Raw genomic sequence first — 16,366 nt, forward strand, 5'->3', positions numbered from 1 at the left:
TTATTATTATTATTTTACCTTGTAAATAGTTTTTCCTCCAGTTGTTCTCACTCAGGTCAGACCTGATGGGAGGTGGAGCATTTTGTTGAGATTTGTGCCGTATTCTTAATAAATGCATAAAAAAAAAATTTTTGGTGCAGTGCTGACTATGAAACTTTTTTTTCTTACTAACTTTGACTGTTTTATCCATCAATATATCAACAAACACTTACTTTTCTTGCTCTTTTGGTTTCTGTATACCTCTCTTGTCTTTCTTGTGCATGTTTATTTTTCTGCTGATAAAAATCCAGCCTGGCGTTCTGTTCAGTGTATCATGGAGTCCTGCTTCTCATCCAGTACTCACTGCACTCTGAAAATAACTTACACTAATAAATAAATGTAATTAACTGAGAATAGGGTAAACATTTCTATCTTTAAAACATTTCCACAAACACAAGCTAAGAAGTTTGACGACACTTCTGGTAGTTAATATTTTAACCCTCCTGTGTTCTTAAGAGACGGGTTTTCTTGGACCTCTCAAGCTTTYTACTCTGTCCGGGGCCCAGTGTGGTCACACTGACCCTGTGTGTGCTTTATAAGAACATTTTTTTGTGTATGTACTTTTGGGAACTGACAGTCTGACGGAACAAGACCTAAAACCACGGGAGGTAAAAAAAGAAAAGAAAGAACCGCAATATATATTTTTAAATCACAATTTAAAAATGGCTAGGATTCTAAATGACTTGTGGAACCAAGACATTTTTTTCCTTTCCTAAAATTCAGATTTGACAATAAACAGAAAATATCTCAGACTCCAGCTTAGTACTCAAATATGCGTATATCATTTTCAACAATCCTTTATTTTTCTCAAAGATCTTTCATCTTTCGTTTGAAATGTTTCTTCAGAATTAAAGCCATCCATCCTTTTTAGTTTTTAAGTTTTCCAAATGAACACTTGATTGGTTCATCAGTTGTAATAGGCCGTTAATTACAACTGGAAATGAATTTGAGAATGTTTTTATTAAACTGTATATTTCTTTTTTCCTAATTTCATTAAGTTTTCACTTGGGAATGTCCAGTTAGGAATGAACTGCAGGCAGAAGCTGGAGCATTCCATGAAAAAATTTTGTTTTTTTGTTTGTTTTTTACCCACAAAATAAAAAAATAACTCAATTGTCCACATATGAATAAGTATAGGGCATCGAACAAAAATTAAATCCAGCATAATGTGGAGGTCTGCACAGGTCAGAAACGGGCAGAAAGACCAGGGCTGGTGTACCAAGCAACAGTTTGACAAACCAAGGATCTCGTTTTCATTCATTAACAATAACAGGATGTATTGTCACTTCTGTAATTCATACAATCTGCAGTCAGTTCCCCAAACCTGGGGAAGTGATTGGGGGCTGGACGGTTGAAACCACAACCACCGTTGTGGTGGTCAACATAAGTCTTTACAGCTCATCAAACGGACTACAAACCTCAATTTACAAGTCGAAAAACAAAATGGGCATCATGAGCTTTGTGTAAGTGGGAAGATCCACAGACTATAATCGGGGCCATTTATTTAAAGCTTCTCTAGTTCTTGTGTGTGTGCGCGCGCAGTTATGTAAACCCTGTCGTGCAAATGATTTCCCTCTACATATTAAGAATCTGCCTTGTGATATCTCTGGTCTGTCTCAAATTACCTTTCTCTGATAACCCCGTTTGCTTATATTGTTTGAGGTTTGCTTGTTTTGATTTTGAACATCAGTTTGCGCTTGCGCGGATGCGCCATTTGAGTGAGGAGAGTGAGTCCGCCCCATTTGTCAGACGGCGCACCAGCCGCCGCATTAGAATGTTGCTCCGTTCAGACCCACAAGCAAGAGCAGCGGAGGCCTGCGTCTTCCACATGACTGAAATAATTACAACACAGTTATATACAGGGGTGAAAGTAGTTTTAAATTCTTGGGGGTACTATGACAAAAAATAAATAAAACACACAAACATACATATGTTTGTGTGTCTGTTATGTGCACTAACCAAACGTGGATATTTTAAACACTATTTTAAGATGTTTGTTTTTATTTTATTGTTTTTATTCAAATCAATCATTTGAATTCCTCTCTCAGACCGCAACCCAACTTCCTCCATTATTATTATTGTTATTATTATAGTCACAGTTCTGATTACAGACGCTCTCAGTGAGTGCCAGCTGGAGACGTCCTCGAAGGAAGCGAAAAACCACTGGACCAACCCATCGATATAATCTGCCTCAGAGGAAGGCCCGAGGCTCCCTCTGTTTTTGTAAACAGAGGGAGCCTCGTTTACAACACCTTAAAAGTAACTCTCTGTCTCTTTAAGAATCTCCTGCTCCATTAACCTTTTAACAACTTTGAAATCATTTGTCAGTGTTTCACTGAGAAGTAGCTCCTATAATGAGCTCTGCAGACGTTCCACCAGCTGCTTGCTCCTTCAGACTAGCCAGCACCAATTAGCAGAGTGAGAACTGGTGGGGGATGAAGCTCTGAGGAGGAGCTGACGGCAGATAAACGCTTCTCCTGAAACGGTGAGTTGCTTCTTCGCCATTAGCACATTTAGCAGTGAGTGCATGAGATTGACTGACAGCGATAAGCCCCGCCTCCAGGCTCTGATGGCTATTTGCCAACCTTACCTCTGTAATGATTCAGGCTTATTCCTCCCCCCCGGAAGCAACTCGACATAATCTAAAGGTTTTGATGGCTGGAAGCGTCAGCCTTCAGTTTGCATCAGCTTCAGATCAACAGCAGCTCCCCAATGTTGCAACATTGTCCAAAAAATGTATGCCTTTCAGTCCACAATGTGCAGCTCTTTGTGACTCTGTGGAAAACATCACCGAGCTCATCGTTTTCCCAAAACCCAACGCCGCTCATTCCAACATGTTCGTGTAAAACACAGGAAATGACTGTGCAGCATTTGGCCGGCTGTCAGATGAGTGATGATAAAACAGTTAGCCGGAGCGCAGACCAACACAGCGGCCTCTGTTTTTCTGGTCACGTGATAATAATAAAAAAATCAGAGGTCACATATTTGTTACTCGCAGGATGAGTGTTTCTCTTTGTTCTGCTGCTTCACTTCAGCGAATCCGTTTAAGTCACCAAAGTTAGATTAGCTGCTTCTGACCAGATTAAGGTCTCGAACTCAGATAAGCTGCTTAAAACAGTCTCTAATGTGAGCTAATGTTCACTCCGACGACACACACACACACACACACACACACACACACACACACACACACACACACACACACACACACACACACACACACACGCATACACACACACTCCCAGAGGAAGTGGGTGACTGAAGGAAGAAAAATTAAGCAGGGCACGCCTTAATTTCATTAATACAACAACCTCGTCTTAATGGGCACAAGTGGAAAAAAACAGAGCAAAGCAGAAAGCAGAACAACGGATGAGAGAAAGGGATGATGGATAAGCAATCCAGAGGATTAATTTAGCTAATCTCATTTAGTCAAGCAGACCTCCATCTAACCCCCATTTCTGATAAAAAAAAAACCTTTCAGTCTGGCTCTGAAACGCTAAAGACTCACTTTGTGAAAGGACAAGAGGCCATTCTTTCCTTTATGTGGGACAGAACCTGGAAGCAGAAACTGAAAAAATGGCACCAGAAAGTCAGAGAGCTATCAGAAAATCTTGTTTCTGAGGTGAAGTTTAATGCTTCCAGTAGAGTTTTCCAATTATTCAAACACTTTAAATAAGTGGAACCGCCGTAGTTTCTGGGTTTAGCGACCAGCATCCTAGATGCACAACGGAGCGTTAGCACAGATCCTTCCTGCCAGCAGCAGCTGTTAGACTTCATAACCATCACTTCTCCCAACAGACTTAGGAACTGTTTACACTCCTGCTGGCATCTTAACAGCTTTTTACGCATTTTAAACAACATTTCTGTTCATATCTGCACAGCTCTTTTTATTGTCGCTTACTGTAAATATTTAGTTCTTTTTTAATGCACAAAACACACGTACATTTTGAAAATCTTTTACAAATCTTTTCAGCTGCATATTCCTAATATAGTAATAAAGTCGCTGAGTTGGCAACAGTGGAATGATCATTATTAACTGTTAACATGCAGACATGACCTGCTGGGTGGATGTGGAGGCTGATTTTCAGACCTTTTCTTGACATGGACGTACCGGCCGAGCACCGGTCTCCCAAACGTAAGGCTGATTCATGAGCGAACTCTTAGTTTCGGCTTTCTTGTGTTGCGTCGCCAGCCTGTTTGTGCACGAGGTTGAAATTCCACATGCGCAAACTTTGCCAGTTGCTTTGCTGGAGGAGGAGAGTGATTTTCGCCGAAAGATAAGCTGGAGATGAACGAAGGGGGAGCGATTTCGAGCTGCTCACACCTGCTGTTGGCGATGCGTCCTCGTCTCCCAAACCGGTGGAAACGAGTGTAGGCTCTCAGCAAAACAGCAAAGTTTGAAGGCATCCGAACCGAATTAGTGCAAGAATAAAAGTTCAAACAGCAGGAGGTTCAATGAGCTCCAGGTTTTTAACTGCTAGCTTGGCTTTATGTTGATGTTGTATAGATGTAGCTCTGTCAAAATGAACAATAAATCAATTAATGGCATAATAAAATAAAACAAGCTAATAATTTCCATTTGAGTGATGTAACGTTTTTCTCCTTCTACCAAAGACTGGATGATAAAACTCTTCAGTCTGATGCTTCGTATACACAGACTTTATAACTCATTTATTTACATTTCTGTTGTTTGTTTTGGACATTTAAATGTCTTCCAGTCCCAGTGTTAAAGGTTCATTAGAAAATAAAGCTTACTGAGAATATGTCACCATACTTGAAAATGGTCTCGAAACAACAATATTATTGTTTATCGTAAAAACGTTTGGGACAATTTATCGGCCAGTAAAATGTGTAAATGTGGTAGGTCTAATTGCAGCTTTAGTTTATTTTCATGTAGCTTTGATGAAAACATCTGAACGGAGTTTTACATCTCAGATCCAGTTGAGAGTTTGAGTCGAGACAGAACCGGTATTTCTCAGTTTGTGGTTGTTGGTGGAAACAGAAGCTCAGGAATCACTGGAACGTTTTTCTGGTACCTAAAGTTCATCTCATAAAGGAGAAATATACCGTATTTTCCGGACTATAGAGCACACCTTACTATAAGCCGCAGCTACAAAGTAAAAAAAAAACTGGAAACGTACATCAGCCGCTCTCGGTTTTCCGCTATCTGCTGATGCAGCCCTCCGTCTCCAACACCGAACCGTGGATTCGTTCAGGCCGAGCTGAGGTGCAGCGGCTACCGATCTGCACTGCCAGATCAGTAGCCTTCAACTGGCTATCGATCTGGCATCATCTTCGCGATGTTTCCATGATGAGTGTCATGATCCGTGTTTCTGTGTGTTTATTCTTTGAGTTTTTCTGTGTGATCCTGTTCCCTGTGAGTCCTGTCTCTGCGTCTTCCCCGTTGATGGTCTCCCAGGTGTGTCTCGTTCCCTTGATTACCCCATGTGTATTTAGTCTCACCTGTTGTCTGTGTTCCTCGTCGGGTCCTTGTCTATGTTGTTTGTATCTGGTCAGTCGGCTTGGTAGAACTGTCAAGTCCTGAGTCGACTAGCTCGCGTTACGCTGAACTGTTGCTACCGGTGCTGAGCTCTAGCCTCCCGCTCTGCCACGCTTCCAGCCTTCTGATTCGTGTAGAGCAGATTCCTTCATTAAATCATCATTTCATCTACATCCTGGGTCTCCTGCGTTCATTCTCACCACCGCCAACCACACCTTATGACAATGAGAGGCTATGAGTTTGAAAACATTTCTCCGTCGTGCCTGCTGCTAGCATGTGCTTGTTCTAAATGAAAATTACCGCGTTCTTCTTTGATTTCCAATTTTTACTTCTAATGATTCACTTCCTGCTAAAGCGCCCCCTGGTGGTTGAAGAAAAATCCACAGAAAAAACCACATGGGGCTGCAAGCTACATGGTTCAAAACATGGGAAAAAAGTAGCGGCTTATAGTCCGAAAAATACGGTAATTAAAAATAAACATTTTTCAACTAAATTTACAGCCACAAATTAACTATAACAACGATTTTCAATGAGAAACGGAATGTGNCATTTTCAACAGTGGAGCTATAAAGGTTGAAAAAGGTTATTATTTTGGAGAATCATCAATATCAATATTTCCACTAAATAAGAGGCAAAAAACAAAATTGTTTGATAAAGGAAAAGCCTCTCAGACTCTGAGCCCGACAGCACCAAACTATTTTTTTATATTAGACAATTTAATTTCACCTAATTATCGCAGTAGAAGCCATTTGTTTGTTAAATACTTAATGAAAAAAAAATAAAATATATATATATATATATGTTTGTTGTAAATGACGTATAGTCACAAAGAACGAGGTAATTAGTTCAAATTTGTCGTTATTTGAACGTTCAGAAACTACAGCGGCTGTGATGCACCAAGACAAAGGTAAAACAACCCGAACAGATGATCAACTCTAAACCAATCGCACCTTTTTACTCTCCGTCTCTCTCTGTCATTTAAGCAAACCCGTTGCCATGGCAACCTCCTGCGCTCCACAAGCCGACCCGCGATTACGTTAAAAACATAACATTCAGTCCGTTACGATATCAGGTTTTCAGGCTTGATATTTATTTTGCGATTGTAATAGAGTAGTTTATTGCCCCCCAGTGGCAAGAAACACTGACGTTCCTGTTCTAGGAATAGTTTTGAAATGCCAACTTMTTAGGACGTCTAGAGCTGACGTCACACACTGAAGTGGTTGTAGTTTGTTTGGCGTTCCACCATTAAACAGGAAGAACCCGTATCCGCATCTCTTCTGTTTCTTTCCAACCCAGAATATCACAACTGGCGACGAGGAATATCACAGCGATCATTAATAATCCTCTCATGAACACAGCGGTGGTTGATTAGTTCATTTTAAACTCCTGCTCTGCTAGTTGTTTTGGTGATGGAACCGAAACGCACAGAATTGCGCAACAACTTGTTGTAAACAAATAAACAATAATTACTGAGATCATTATTGTTGTTGGGTCATTAATTTGAACACGTTTTGTTGATTTTKTTTGTTGTTCTTTAATAAAGTTACGAACGTTTTAAGCCAATCAGAGGAGGACGTGCTGCTCTCAGCATCCTGGCTGCGTTCAGTTTGTCACCTGATGCCGAGATCGACTCAAAACCTTCAGCGATCGACCTATTGCAGCCCTGCTCTAGAAAAGCACAAAGAGTTCAGAAACAATATGAAATGAGAAAATAAAGGTATTTATTAACTGTTTAAGTCGTGTTTTAGATTGTTCTTGAAAAACTAATCAGTCACGGCTGATTAGTGGGTGAAGTCACGGCTGCACAGTGAACCCGTTCATGTTTTACAGCAGACAGCCGCTCCTCTCTTTTTGCAGGTAGGGGTACTCAGTACCCTGCCGTACCCCTTTACTTTCACCCCTCGTTATATATATAACAATTGTCATATGGATATTGCTATCATATTAGGCATTGTGTCTGTAGGTTGTCTCCAGAAGTTTGCTTCATTAAAACCCGTTTACCTTCTTAACCACTAATGACGTAATAACTTCGACAGGTTGTCTCTAACTTCTCGTCCCAAACAGGCTTTCACACTCTCGTTTCAAGAGAAAACTCCTCCCGTGTTGCGTCGTTGCAGCTTGTACCTCCGGTTGACTGTGACCGAATGAGTCAAGTCTGAGCGAGAATGAAGCTGAACCAATCGCGAAGGGCAAAATAAAGCAAACACCACCACTGGGAGCCAATCATTGCCGTACAACGCTAAACAGCATGGCACAAGAGGCGTGGCTCTCCATAAAAGGGTGTTATCATTTTGCCTTTTGCTTTTGGGCATTGAAACCAATAGCTAAGAAGTCTGTCAGGTAATAGCCAATCACGACACACCTCTGTGTTCAAAGGAAACTACGTCCATTTCGGCTTTGAGCGATGCATCAACACCAATGGGGAATCGGAGCCAAAATGGCTGAAGAAGACCCTCAGTTTCAGTTGGGGGTCGAATCATTTTTGTTGAATGACGGTTCAGCTAACCAATAGGAGACTGAGTTGTTATGCTCAGCATCCAATCATGTGACAGCACACAGAGGCTTTGTGTTACAGTACAGTAGGTAGCTGTTGTCCACATTAACAAGGCACTATTTTGGAAGCACTTTGACAAACTATCGCTGTTCCATGTCATTCGGTACGTCCGCATCCAACGAGACGTTTCAGGCGTTCCATTAGCTGTAAACCAGCACAGACAGAACCAGCCAGCCTTAAACCACTAACGCTGGATAAACTTAAAACACTAGCAGCTCCTTTTTATAGCATTTTCCTATCTGGCAGCTTCTGGCAACTATAGAGGCTAACGTTTTTTTTTCTTCCTTTGGCTGACGCTTCCAAAATACAACCGAAATAGCAACAACTTTCCGTCGTTATTTTAACATTTTGTCATTTCTGCAAACGTTAGCCAACTTTTTTTTCCCACTTCAAAACAAAGCTGCCCTCTTGACCCATTTTACTCGCTAGGAGAAAAATAAATTCTTCAGATTTTATCTACAAGCCGCATTTTCTTCGAAGACCTGCCAGTATCTAACAATTTTATTTAACTTGCATTGAGGCTATTAAGGATTGTTTAGCTGTGTTAGCCCGCCGCTAGCTAGCTCCCACCGAGCCCTTTAAATCATCATCTGGGTGCTCAACAAGGAAGAGAGCAGTTTCGGCATTTATCTGGTGCTTTATGCTGCTGGACCTTTAACTTTTAAATATACCCAGTGATCCACAGCGACTGTGTCAACCCTCCTTCGCCCATTAAAAAACAAAACAAAGGCTGACATAACAACCAAATCACCTGAGCGTTGAAAGGAAGAATCTGGGGAAGGACCTTCAGCAGGTTGGATACACTCCTGGAATCCCTCTTCGGATTGTTAAAATATTAGTGTTATTGTTGAAAATGGCGGCGATCGGAATGGTGCAGATGTTGATTGAAGCAGCTGAGTACCTCGATCGTAGGGAAAGAGGTAAAGTATAAATATATTGTCTCACTTCTTTTGTTGTTGTTTATTTTTTCTTTCTCCAATTAAACTACACAGTGGCAGTCCTTGCACAAGTGACTAGACTTTATGGACATATTTTTTTTAATAGTTGCCATAAATGCGATTGCAGCCCTGCTTTAATTTTTGCAACAAGTAATCTGACGACACATGCAGTATTATTATTATTGGTTTTGGAGTTTGAACAGCGTGTACTTTACCCAGTTGCCTGATAATCGTCGTGATAGTGGTAATAATTCATATTTTGGGGGGATTTCAAATGCGTTCCGCAAAGACATCCGTGCAATTCGGGAACAAGAGAGAATGAATGCATATGTTGCAGAGGCATTCAGATGTGCAGGAACACAATGTTTCAGTGGAGGCCCCTCCTTTCCTTCTGTTGTGGTTAGCTAGTGGGCTTTATTGTCGTTCAGGATGACATCATTGTCCAAGCTGATAGGGAAAGGKGGGGGGGGGGGGCATGAGAGTGGGTTACCGTAACAAAATACTGCATAAAATAAATGGCATGCATGCACCGTAGCATTAGATCCAAAAGACGTGGTACATCTTGCAGTCTTCCTCTTTTTTTTCATCGGCTTATGCTTACTGTGGCTATATTTTGCACCACAAAATAACAAGACATGTGACCACGATGTTGTTTATCTGCTTGCAGAAGCTGAGCATGGCTATGCCTCTATGCCACCCTTCATCAGCAGCCGGGAGAGGGAAAGCCTCAAAAGGAAAAACAAGGGCAAGAAAAACATAAGTAGCAGGTAAAAAACAAAACAAACAACAACAAAAAAACAGCTGGTTGGCTTTTTGTTGCATAGACCTGCCCGGACACGGGGAGGCAGGGGCTGGGTCCATGTCGCAGGCTCAAACTTTGGGTTACATTTGGAAAACAGGAAATGACATAGATTTGCCTCCAGTTTAAGAAAATAAAGCACACGGTTCCCAGTATGCCCATATATGGTGAGTGACTAAATTGACCCAGCTGGGCCATTGTTGGCTTAGTCAGTTTGAGTCAATCTAATTTGATCGTTTATCATCTGATCAGGTAGCTGTTCTCAGCATGGAATGCTAAGGTGATTGACAACAAGTGTGCATACCTAAGTGAAAAAGATCAACAAGTCATTGATAAAAACTGGGTGTAATTGTCACAGAAGTAAGTACTAGTTATCAGTGGCACCTGATTCCCTTAATTTTATGTGTTCAGTGATACTTGCATGTGAAATAGATTTTAAATACATCCGCAGAGGTCTTAAAATCATCCACTGTCCCAAACGTTGTCGCTATATCCAGTAACTTTTCAGACAAAATAAAACTATCGACCAAAATCGGAATCGGCAGATCAGGCTTTTAAAAGATTTGTGGTTGGCCAGAAAACTACAATCAGTAATAATACCAGAGTTTCCCCCAGAAAGCCTTCTAAGCCTGGTGCTAGGGGGCGATAGAGGAGTCCATGATTGGCCTTAGCCAACATTTTTGTGTTTAAAAAATGATAAAAGCTACAAAAATTCAGAGATGCACGAGCAGACGTCATAATTTTAAATTATAACGTGAGGCCAACGGACAGGTGTAATTGCACGTCAACTTTAAACCTAGCTTAATCCGTCTTTGCTGTCACTGTTGCTAGTGTATTGAAAAAATACATATATTTAAGACAGACCAGATGTAATCTCCATGGCAACCATTCAGCTGTACACAATGCCTGAGTGGACCTAGCTTCGCCTTCAAGGCACGGCTCCTCCTCAGAGCTGTAGTTTCCAAGCTTTGGCCTTACAAAGCAGCCCCTGCATCACCCCCACTCGGCTCCTCCAGACTAGCCATCAGCAATTAGCAAACACCTGGTGGAACTGAGCATCATCTGACCGTATTATAGGAGCTACTTCTCAGTGCAACGCTGGTAGAAACATTGTTAAAGGGTTAATAGAGGAGCCATGTTGTGATGACTTCCTGAAGGTGGCGTTTCAGAGAGGGCAAGTTTAATAAAGAGACCGAGGCCCAATTTCAAGACATTAAATTAGGAAGTAAAAGTCTTTTAAGTCATATTTGCATTTTTATAATAACTGAATGTAACATAGTTACTTGATTGTGCTATAAGGTGGCATTATGTGCCTGTAAAACACGTAGTACTGCACGTTTTTAAATGGATAAAAATGTAGTTGTAACATAAGAGTACTTTCAACTACAGGAACATGTTTCGACACCACAGGTCTAGATGTTTATGGATCCTCAAGACATGGTTAAGACACATTTAATTAGATTCTATTAGATTAAAAATCAAACCCATCACATCACATATAGGAGCCACTTTGGAAATCAGCATCAATTTCCTAATATAATTCTTGCAAACATTAAAACTGGTTGGAATATCTCATCTTTTTGGACTGTCTTGTGCTGCCTCCACTTAGTGCTTCCCTAACGCTTGTAGTCCTAGACTGGTGCTTTTTAGTTTAATTTGGTAATCAAAATATCATCCTCTTGCATCAAAAGAGACACACAGTCCTTATTATTTAGGTTTTAACTTGACTTTTGGTTGAAGTGTTCACGGCGATGCAAAGTTGGAACTTAACTAGGGTTGAACGTTTGCAAAACACCTAGAAACGACATGCAAAACCGTAAACAATACAGCATTGATGGCGGATGGAAAACGGCATGGAGATCCGCTGATGTAGCAAGCCAAGTTTAATGGAGGAGTAATTTTAGACGTTGTTTTGTATTCTGACAGACAGCGACACACATCAGTCCGGCTTTAAAGTCAGCAGCAGCACCTGGAGGCCCGCCGGGTCAAACCAGGTGACTCCAGGCCGATTCAGGGAACCGCTCTCAGTCCGATCATTGGACGTTAAAACCACCAGGTTTGGGTCTTCCTGACCTGCGTCCGTGTGCGATGCGTAGTTGAAGTTTGGTTCAGTTTAATGATCCTTTCCAAGAACACGTACAGAATGTTCTTTACCTGTTGAGCCTCATTCATAATGTACAGGACAATCCTGAACCGCTGTGTCTGTTTGAGAACAAAGGGTGGTATTGTTCCAGGATTAAAGGTGGTTTCAGTGGAGGGTTTTTCTAAACCCAAGAGCTCATGTTTTTGTGTTTTTTGTAAGGGTTTTTCTTAAGAGTGTTAGTTTGGTCCTATTCCATCTTTTTAATGTGTCTCAAACAGGAATAAAGAAACTGAAATAGTTTGGGCAGATGAGTGAAACAAAAGAAGGAAGATATGAAATGTAGGTAGAAATTGACCAACAAAGTAAATAATGACAGAAAAGAACAAAACTGATGTGTTGAACTGAGTTTTCAAAAAACAAGAATTTGATTGGTTGGTTCTTCTTTAAAGGGATAGCTCAGATTTCGTTGAGAGATTATGTTCAGTCAGTGTCTTACATGACTCTCTTTATTTTGATGAAAGATAGAAACAGTTAGTCAGAACAGAACTGTCCTGCTGAAACAAGTCCAGAGTAAGACTCAATAATATTATAGCAGTTTATGTGATTCAGGGTTTCCAGAAAACCTGCTTTGCCCGGTGGTGGTCCTCTACCAGCCTATCGTGTCTTTGTGTTAAAAGATGTTAAAAGGTGCACAAGTCGGCATCATAATTTGGAAATAATAGCATTCGAGGCCAATGGGCAGGTGCAGTTCAATACATCAACTATAAACCTAGCTTAATCCGTCTTTACTATCATTGTTACTTGTTTTAAAAAAAATCTATTTAAAATAAAACACTTGGCCTGTTGGTTAGCCCAATTAAAGCCTGGTGACCTGCCAGGCTTATAATACACTGGGGGAAACCCTGCACTTTTACACATTATATTTTGTCATTAACAAATTCTAGTTATTGGTAATTACAGCTCTAAACAGATTTTCTAAACAAATTTTTAGCCTTGATTTAGAGGAAGTCTGTTTTTTGGCAGTTTTTCAGTTTTCTGGAAGTTTGTTCCAAATTATTAGAGCATAAAAACTGAATGCTGCTGTTGTAGGTTATTTCAAAAAGGAATAATGCACATCACAAAATATGCCAGACTTGGCCTAACAGGCTAGTTTCTGTCTGTTGTCCGTCAAGGTAAAATCAATATAAAGTCAATATATTACAGAGGAATACAGACAACTTAGCAAGCTTCTTTCAAAAAGAGAGAGTAATAATAATAATGGTCAATAAAAAGCTTATTTTTTTTATTCTAAAAGGAGCATATCAAGTCACAGTTAAAAAGAATAAAAATCTATAAATTAGAAAAGGTTCATCACAATACAAACAATACATAAAAGAACAAAGAGTCACAGGATCAGGATTTAAATATCTAATCGTGCTTCTCCCAAAACAACAACCCAAACAGACTGTAAAGAACGTGTCCTTTAGACTAACTGAGTGGTACGTACAGTACTACTATGTTCTGCTCTGCACAGATGGGACGTTTTGTACATTCCTTCATTGTACATCAGTGTTTGCTGTTGGAGTTCGTCTTGGCTTGGGAGTCTCTCTCCCTTATTAGGCCAGAGCTGAGATTAAACATCCCAATTTTTTTTTGATAAACACATCATTGTTTTCTTCCAAATATATGCCCTTTTTCATGTTTCTTTTCCCAAAAAGGTTGTAGTGTAGCAGCTATTTTAAACTCTAGCAGGTGTTTAAAGTGTCCCAATTAACTAATTTGCCAAACATAAATGGTTCAAGAAGCGCCAATAAGGTGTATCGTGTCACATGAAGGCTGATTGTTATGTACGAGTCTGTGTTTTGTCTGATGGTGACGAAATGATTTGTCCTTCCACTCCCACTATGCTTAAAGAGACGGAGTGCGCCTCCAGCTCGGATCGTGTACGAACACGTTGAGCCACAGCTGCTTTTCAGACACGCCAAGCGTAAAACGTGGGATTAGCCGCAGGTCCGTCTTTGTTTACCCTCACAAATTTCTAATTGTCTCTTCGCTTTGGTTTCTAGATGAGATTCTGACTTTCTTGTCCGCTCGGCCCGAACTCTCGTTCAGCCCGTTGTACTGCGATTGAAAGACCTCAAGTGATGCCCTCCCAGTTTTCTGTTGCATCCCGACTGTTTGGATGTGTGAATAACATGGGAAAGGGGAATCACCATGTTGCTGCTGTTATTGGCCCATGTCTCTTTTCCCCTCCCTTTGATATTCCTTCTTCTTCTTCCATCTTCTCATGCCTTGTTCCCTGGCTTTTGGCCATCTGTGAAGAGCATGAGATTTTTCCACTGCAGACAGAGCGCGCTCCCACCCTGCATCCATATTCAGACGTGTTCCAACCAAACACTGCAGAGCTCATGCCGTTCTGGTTGTGCAGGAAAGCGGAGAAAGCATGGCAGAGTGTTGGGGCCACGCTAAGAAAATACAAAAAATGAAATTACGAGAATAAAGTCGTAAGAGTATAAAATTATAATATTACGAGAATAAAGTCATGTTGCATTATTCTGGTAACATTGTGACTTTATTCTCATTATTTCGAATTTATTCTCGTACAACTTTATTCCCGTTTTATTTCAACTTTCTTGTGCAACTTTATTTTCAAATTATTTTGACTTTTTCTTGGCGTGTGGCTCTAATATGCCGTCATTACTAAACAGAGGAGCAGGTGAATTATTTTTGCTGTGTCTGAATCTTGCAGTTCTTCCTATTTTAGCCTGATTAGTTTAATCTTTTTCTTTCGGGGTCTAAAAACAAATTGGCTGAAATGTGAAAAGCTGCAACAGAATTTGGTGCAGTAGATGCTATGGGACTTCTTTATTTAGTCATTGTTTGTTGCTAAACTTCCTCCAGTCACGACTGCAGGTAAATTACTGTTGCTGCTTCAGTCTTCTGTGGTAATTAGCAGAATAAGTTTGACCTAGTTAGACTTCAGCTTCTCATTCTGTGTTTGTTTTGCTATTGTGCTTCCTTATTCTTCTGTATTCACTTTTCTGAATTTAAAACATTGTCAGTAGAGGGAATAAGTCATTTAGAAAGCCTGGCTTAAATACATTGTTGGCACTTTAAAGCTTCTTTGAGCTTTCATCATGCTCTAATGTTGTTCTCCCATCAAAGACATAACTGGAGTGTTGCTTTGATTCTTTCATGAATGTTTTTTAATCTCCATGGCAACCATTCAGCTGTGCAAAACGCCTGGGTAGATCTAGCCCCGCCTTCGAGACACAGCTCCTCCTCAGAGCTGCAGGTTTCCAAGCCTCCACCTCACAGAGCAGCCCTCCAATCCCAATGACTTTTCCACACTTTCCCAGCTCCTTCAGACCAGCTAGCGTCAATTAGCAAACAGGTGGAACTGAGTGTCTGCTAAGCTCATTATAGGAGCTACTTCTCAGTGAAAAGCTGGTAAAAACGTTGCTAAAGGGTTAATAGAGGAGCCATGTTGTGATGACTTCCTGAAGGCGGATTTTCAGAAAGGGCAGGAGCTTCTTAAGGAGACAGAACCCCAATTTTAAGGCATTAAATTACAAAGTAAATTTCTTTTTAAGTCATGTATTATATATATAACATTGTTATAACAACTGAAGGTAATATAGTTACTATGTGCCTAGAAAATATTTATTACTGCCCCTTTAAGAACCATCCTGATAATCATGGCATCCTTAAGATTGTCTGAAGGGGAAAATGTTGCCATGTGAACTAGGCATAAAGCACTTTCTGAATAACTTTTAGCTAAGCGAGGTAAAAATTCTAAAAAATAGATATTAGAATTCAATTATTCAAAGAGTTTTCTTAAAATGACGTCACTAGGAACAACTTTCAGTCTTGGGATTTGTTTTTCGAACACGCTTTGATTTTTAGTTTACAACTAGCCAATCAAGAAACACCAGTTGGGACCAATCAATGGTTCAATAGTCAAATTTCAGTCTTTAGTAGGTTTCTCAGCATCTTTTTTTATGTTTAGCTATTTATATTAGTGAAGTAAAGCTTTACTAATATATGTGCGTTTCGCATCCCAGTTGAGTACTTCCTTGATCTAAAACGAAACATCGCAAACACTCGCAGCTCAAACAATTACGCAAGCTAGCTTAATTTCAAATGTGCCGTAGTGCTGTGGTTGCTACGTGTGAAAGGGGTGGGGACCAAGGGGGCAAACAACACAGGAAGCAAGGCGGGAGGAAACATCTTCCAGAGCCAAAAATCCAGCCTGAATATGTGGGATCCCTTCGTTGCCAGATCTGTTATGTCACCCGTGGCTGTCTGCCCTGTGCAGGAATGCACACTGTCCTGGAGGGAGAGGAGGAGGGCCGGGCAAGAAACGGAGCACCCCCGAGTGGCTGCTTGAAACATGATGATGCCCACACAAGCAGCTCTGTGCCACATCAGGAGAACAGGCTTCACTTACAGCCTTTTAACCCCCCCTTCCCCC

General features: G+C 40.7%; 1 protein-coding gene and 1 long non-coding RNA gene across 2 annotated transcripts in view; one reads left to right on the forward strand and one right to left on the reverse strand.

Moving 5' to 3' along the window:
- Positions 1–8,936, reverse strand: LOC103469767 (uncharacterized). Its single transcript, XR_534397.2, has 2 exons — positions 8,845–8,936; positions 1–349 (listed from the first exon to the last, which is right to left on the reverse strand). It is a non-coding gene; the product is annotated as an uncharacterized LOC103469767 (long non-coding RNA).
- mxd1 (MAX dimerization protein 1) overlaps positions 8,928–16,366 on the forward strand; it is a 22,653-nt gene continuing 15,214 nt past the window's right edge. The window contains exons 1-2 of the mRNA XM_008417684.2: positions 8,928–9,013; positions 9,699–9,798. Of these exons, the coding sequence (XP_008415906.1) occupies positions 8,947–9,013; positions 9,699–9,798 (167 nt within the window). The 5' untranslated portion in view covers positions 8,928–8,946. The remainder of the gene's footprint in view (positions 9,014–9,698; positions 9,799–16,366) is intronic.

The sequence above is a fragment of the Poecilia reticulata genome, linkage group LG9, assembly GCF_000633615.1.
Source record: "Poecilia reticulata strain Guanapo linkage group LG9, Guppy_female_1.0+MT, whole genome shotgun sequence".
Taxonomy (NCBI): Eukaryota; Metazoa; Chordata; class Actinopteri; order Cyprinodontiformes; family Poeciliidae; genus Poecilia; species Poecilia reticulata.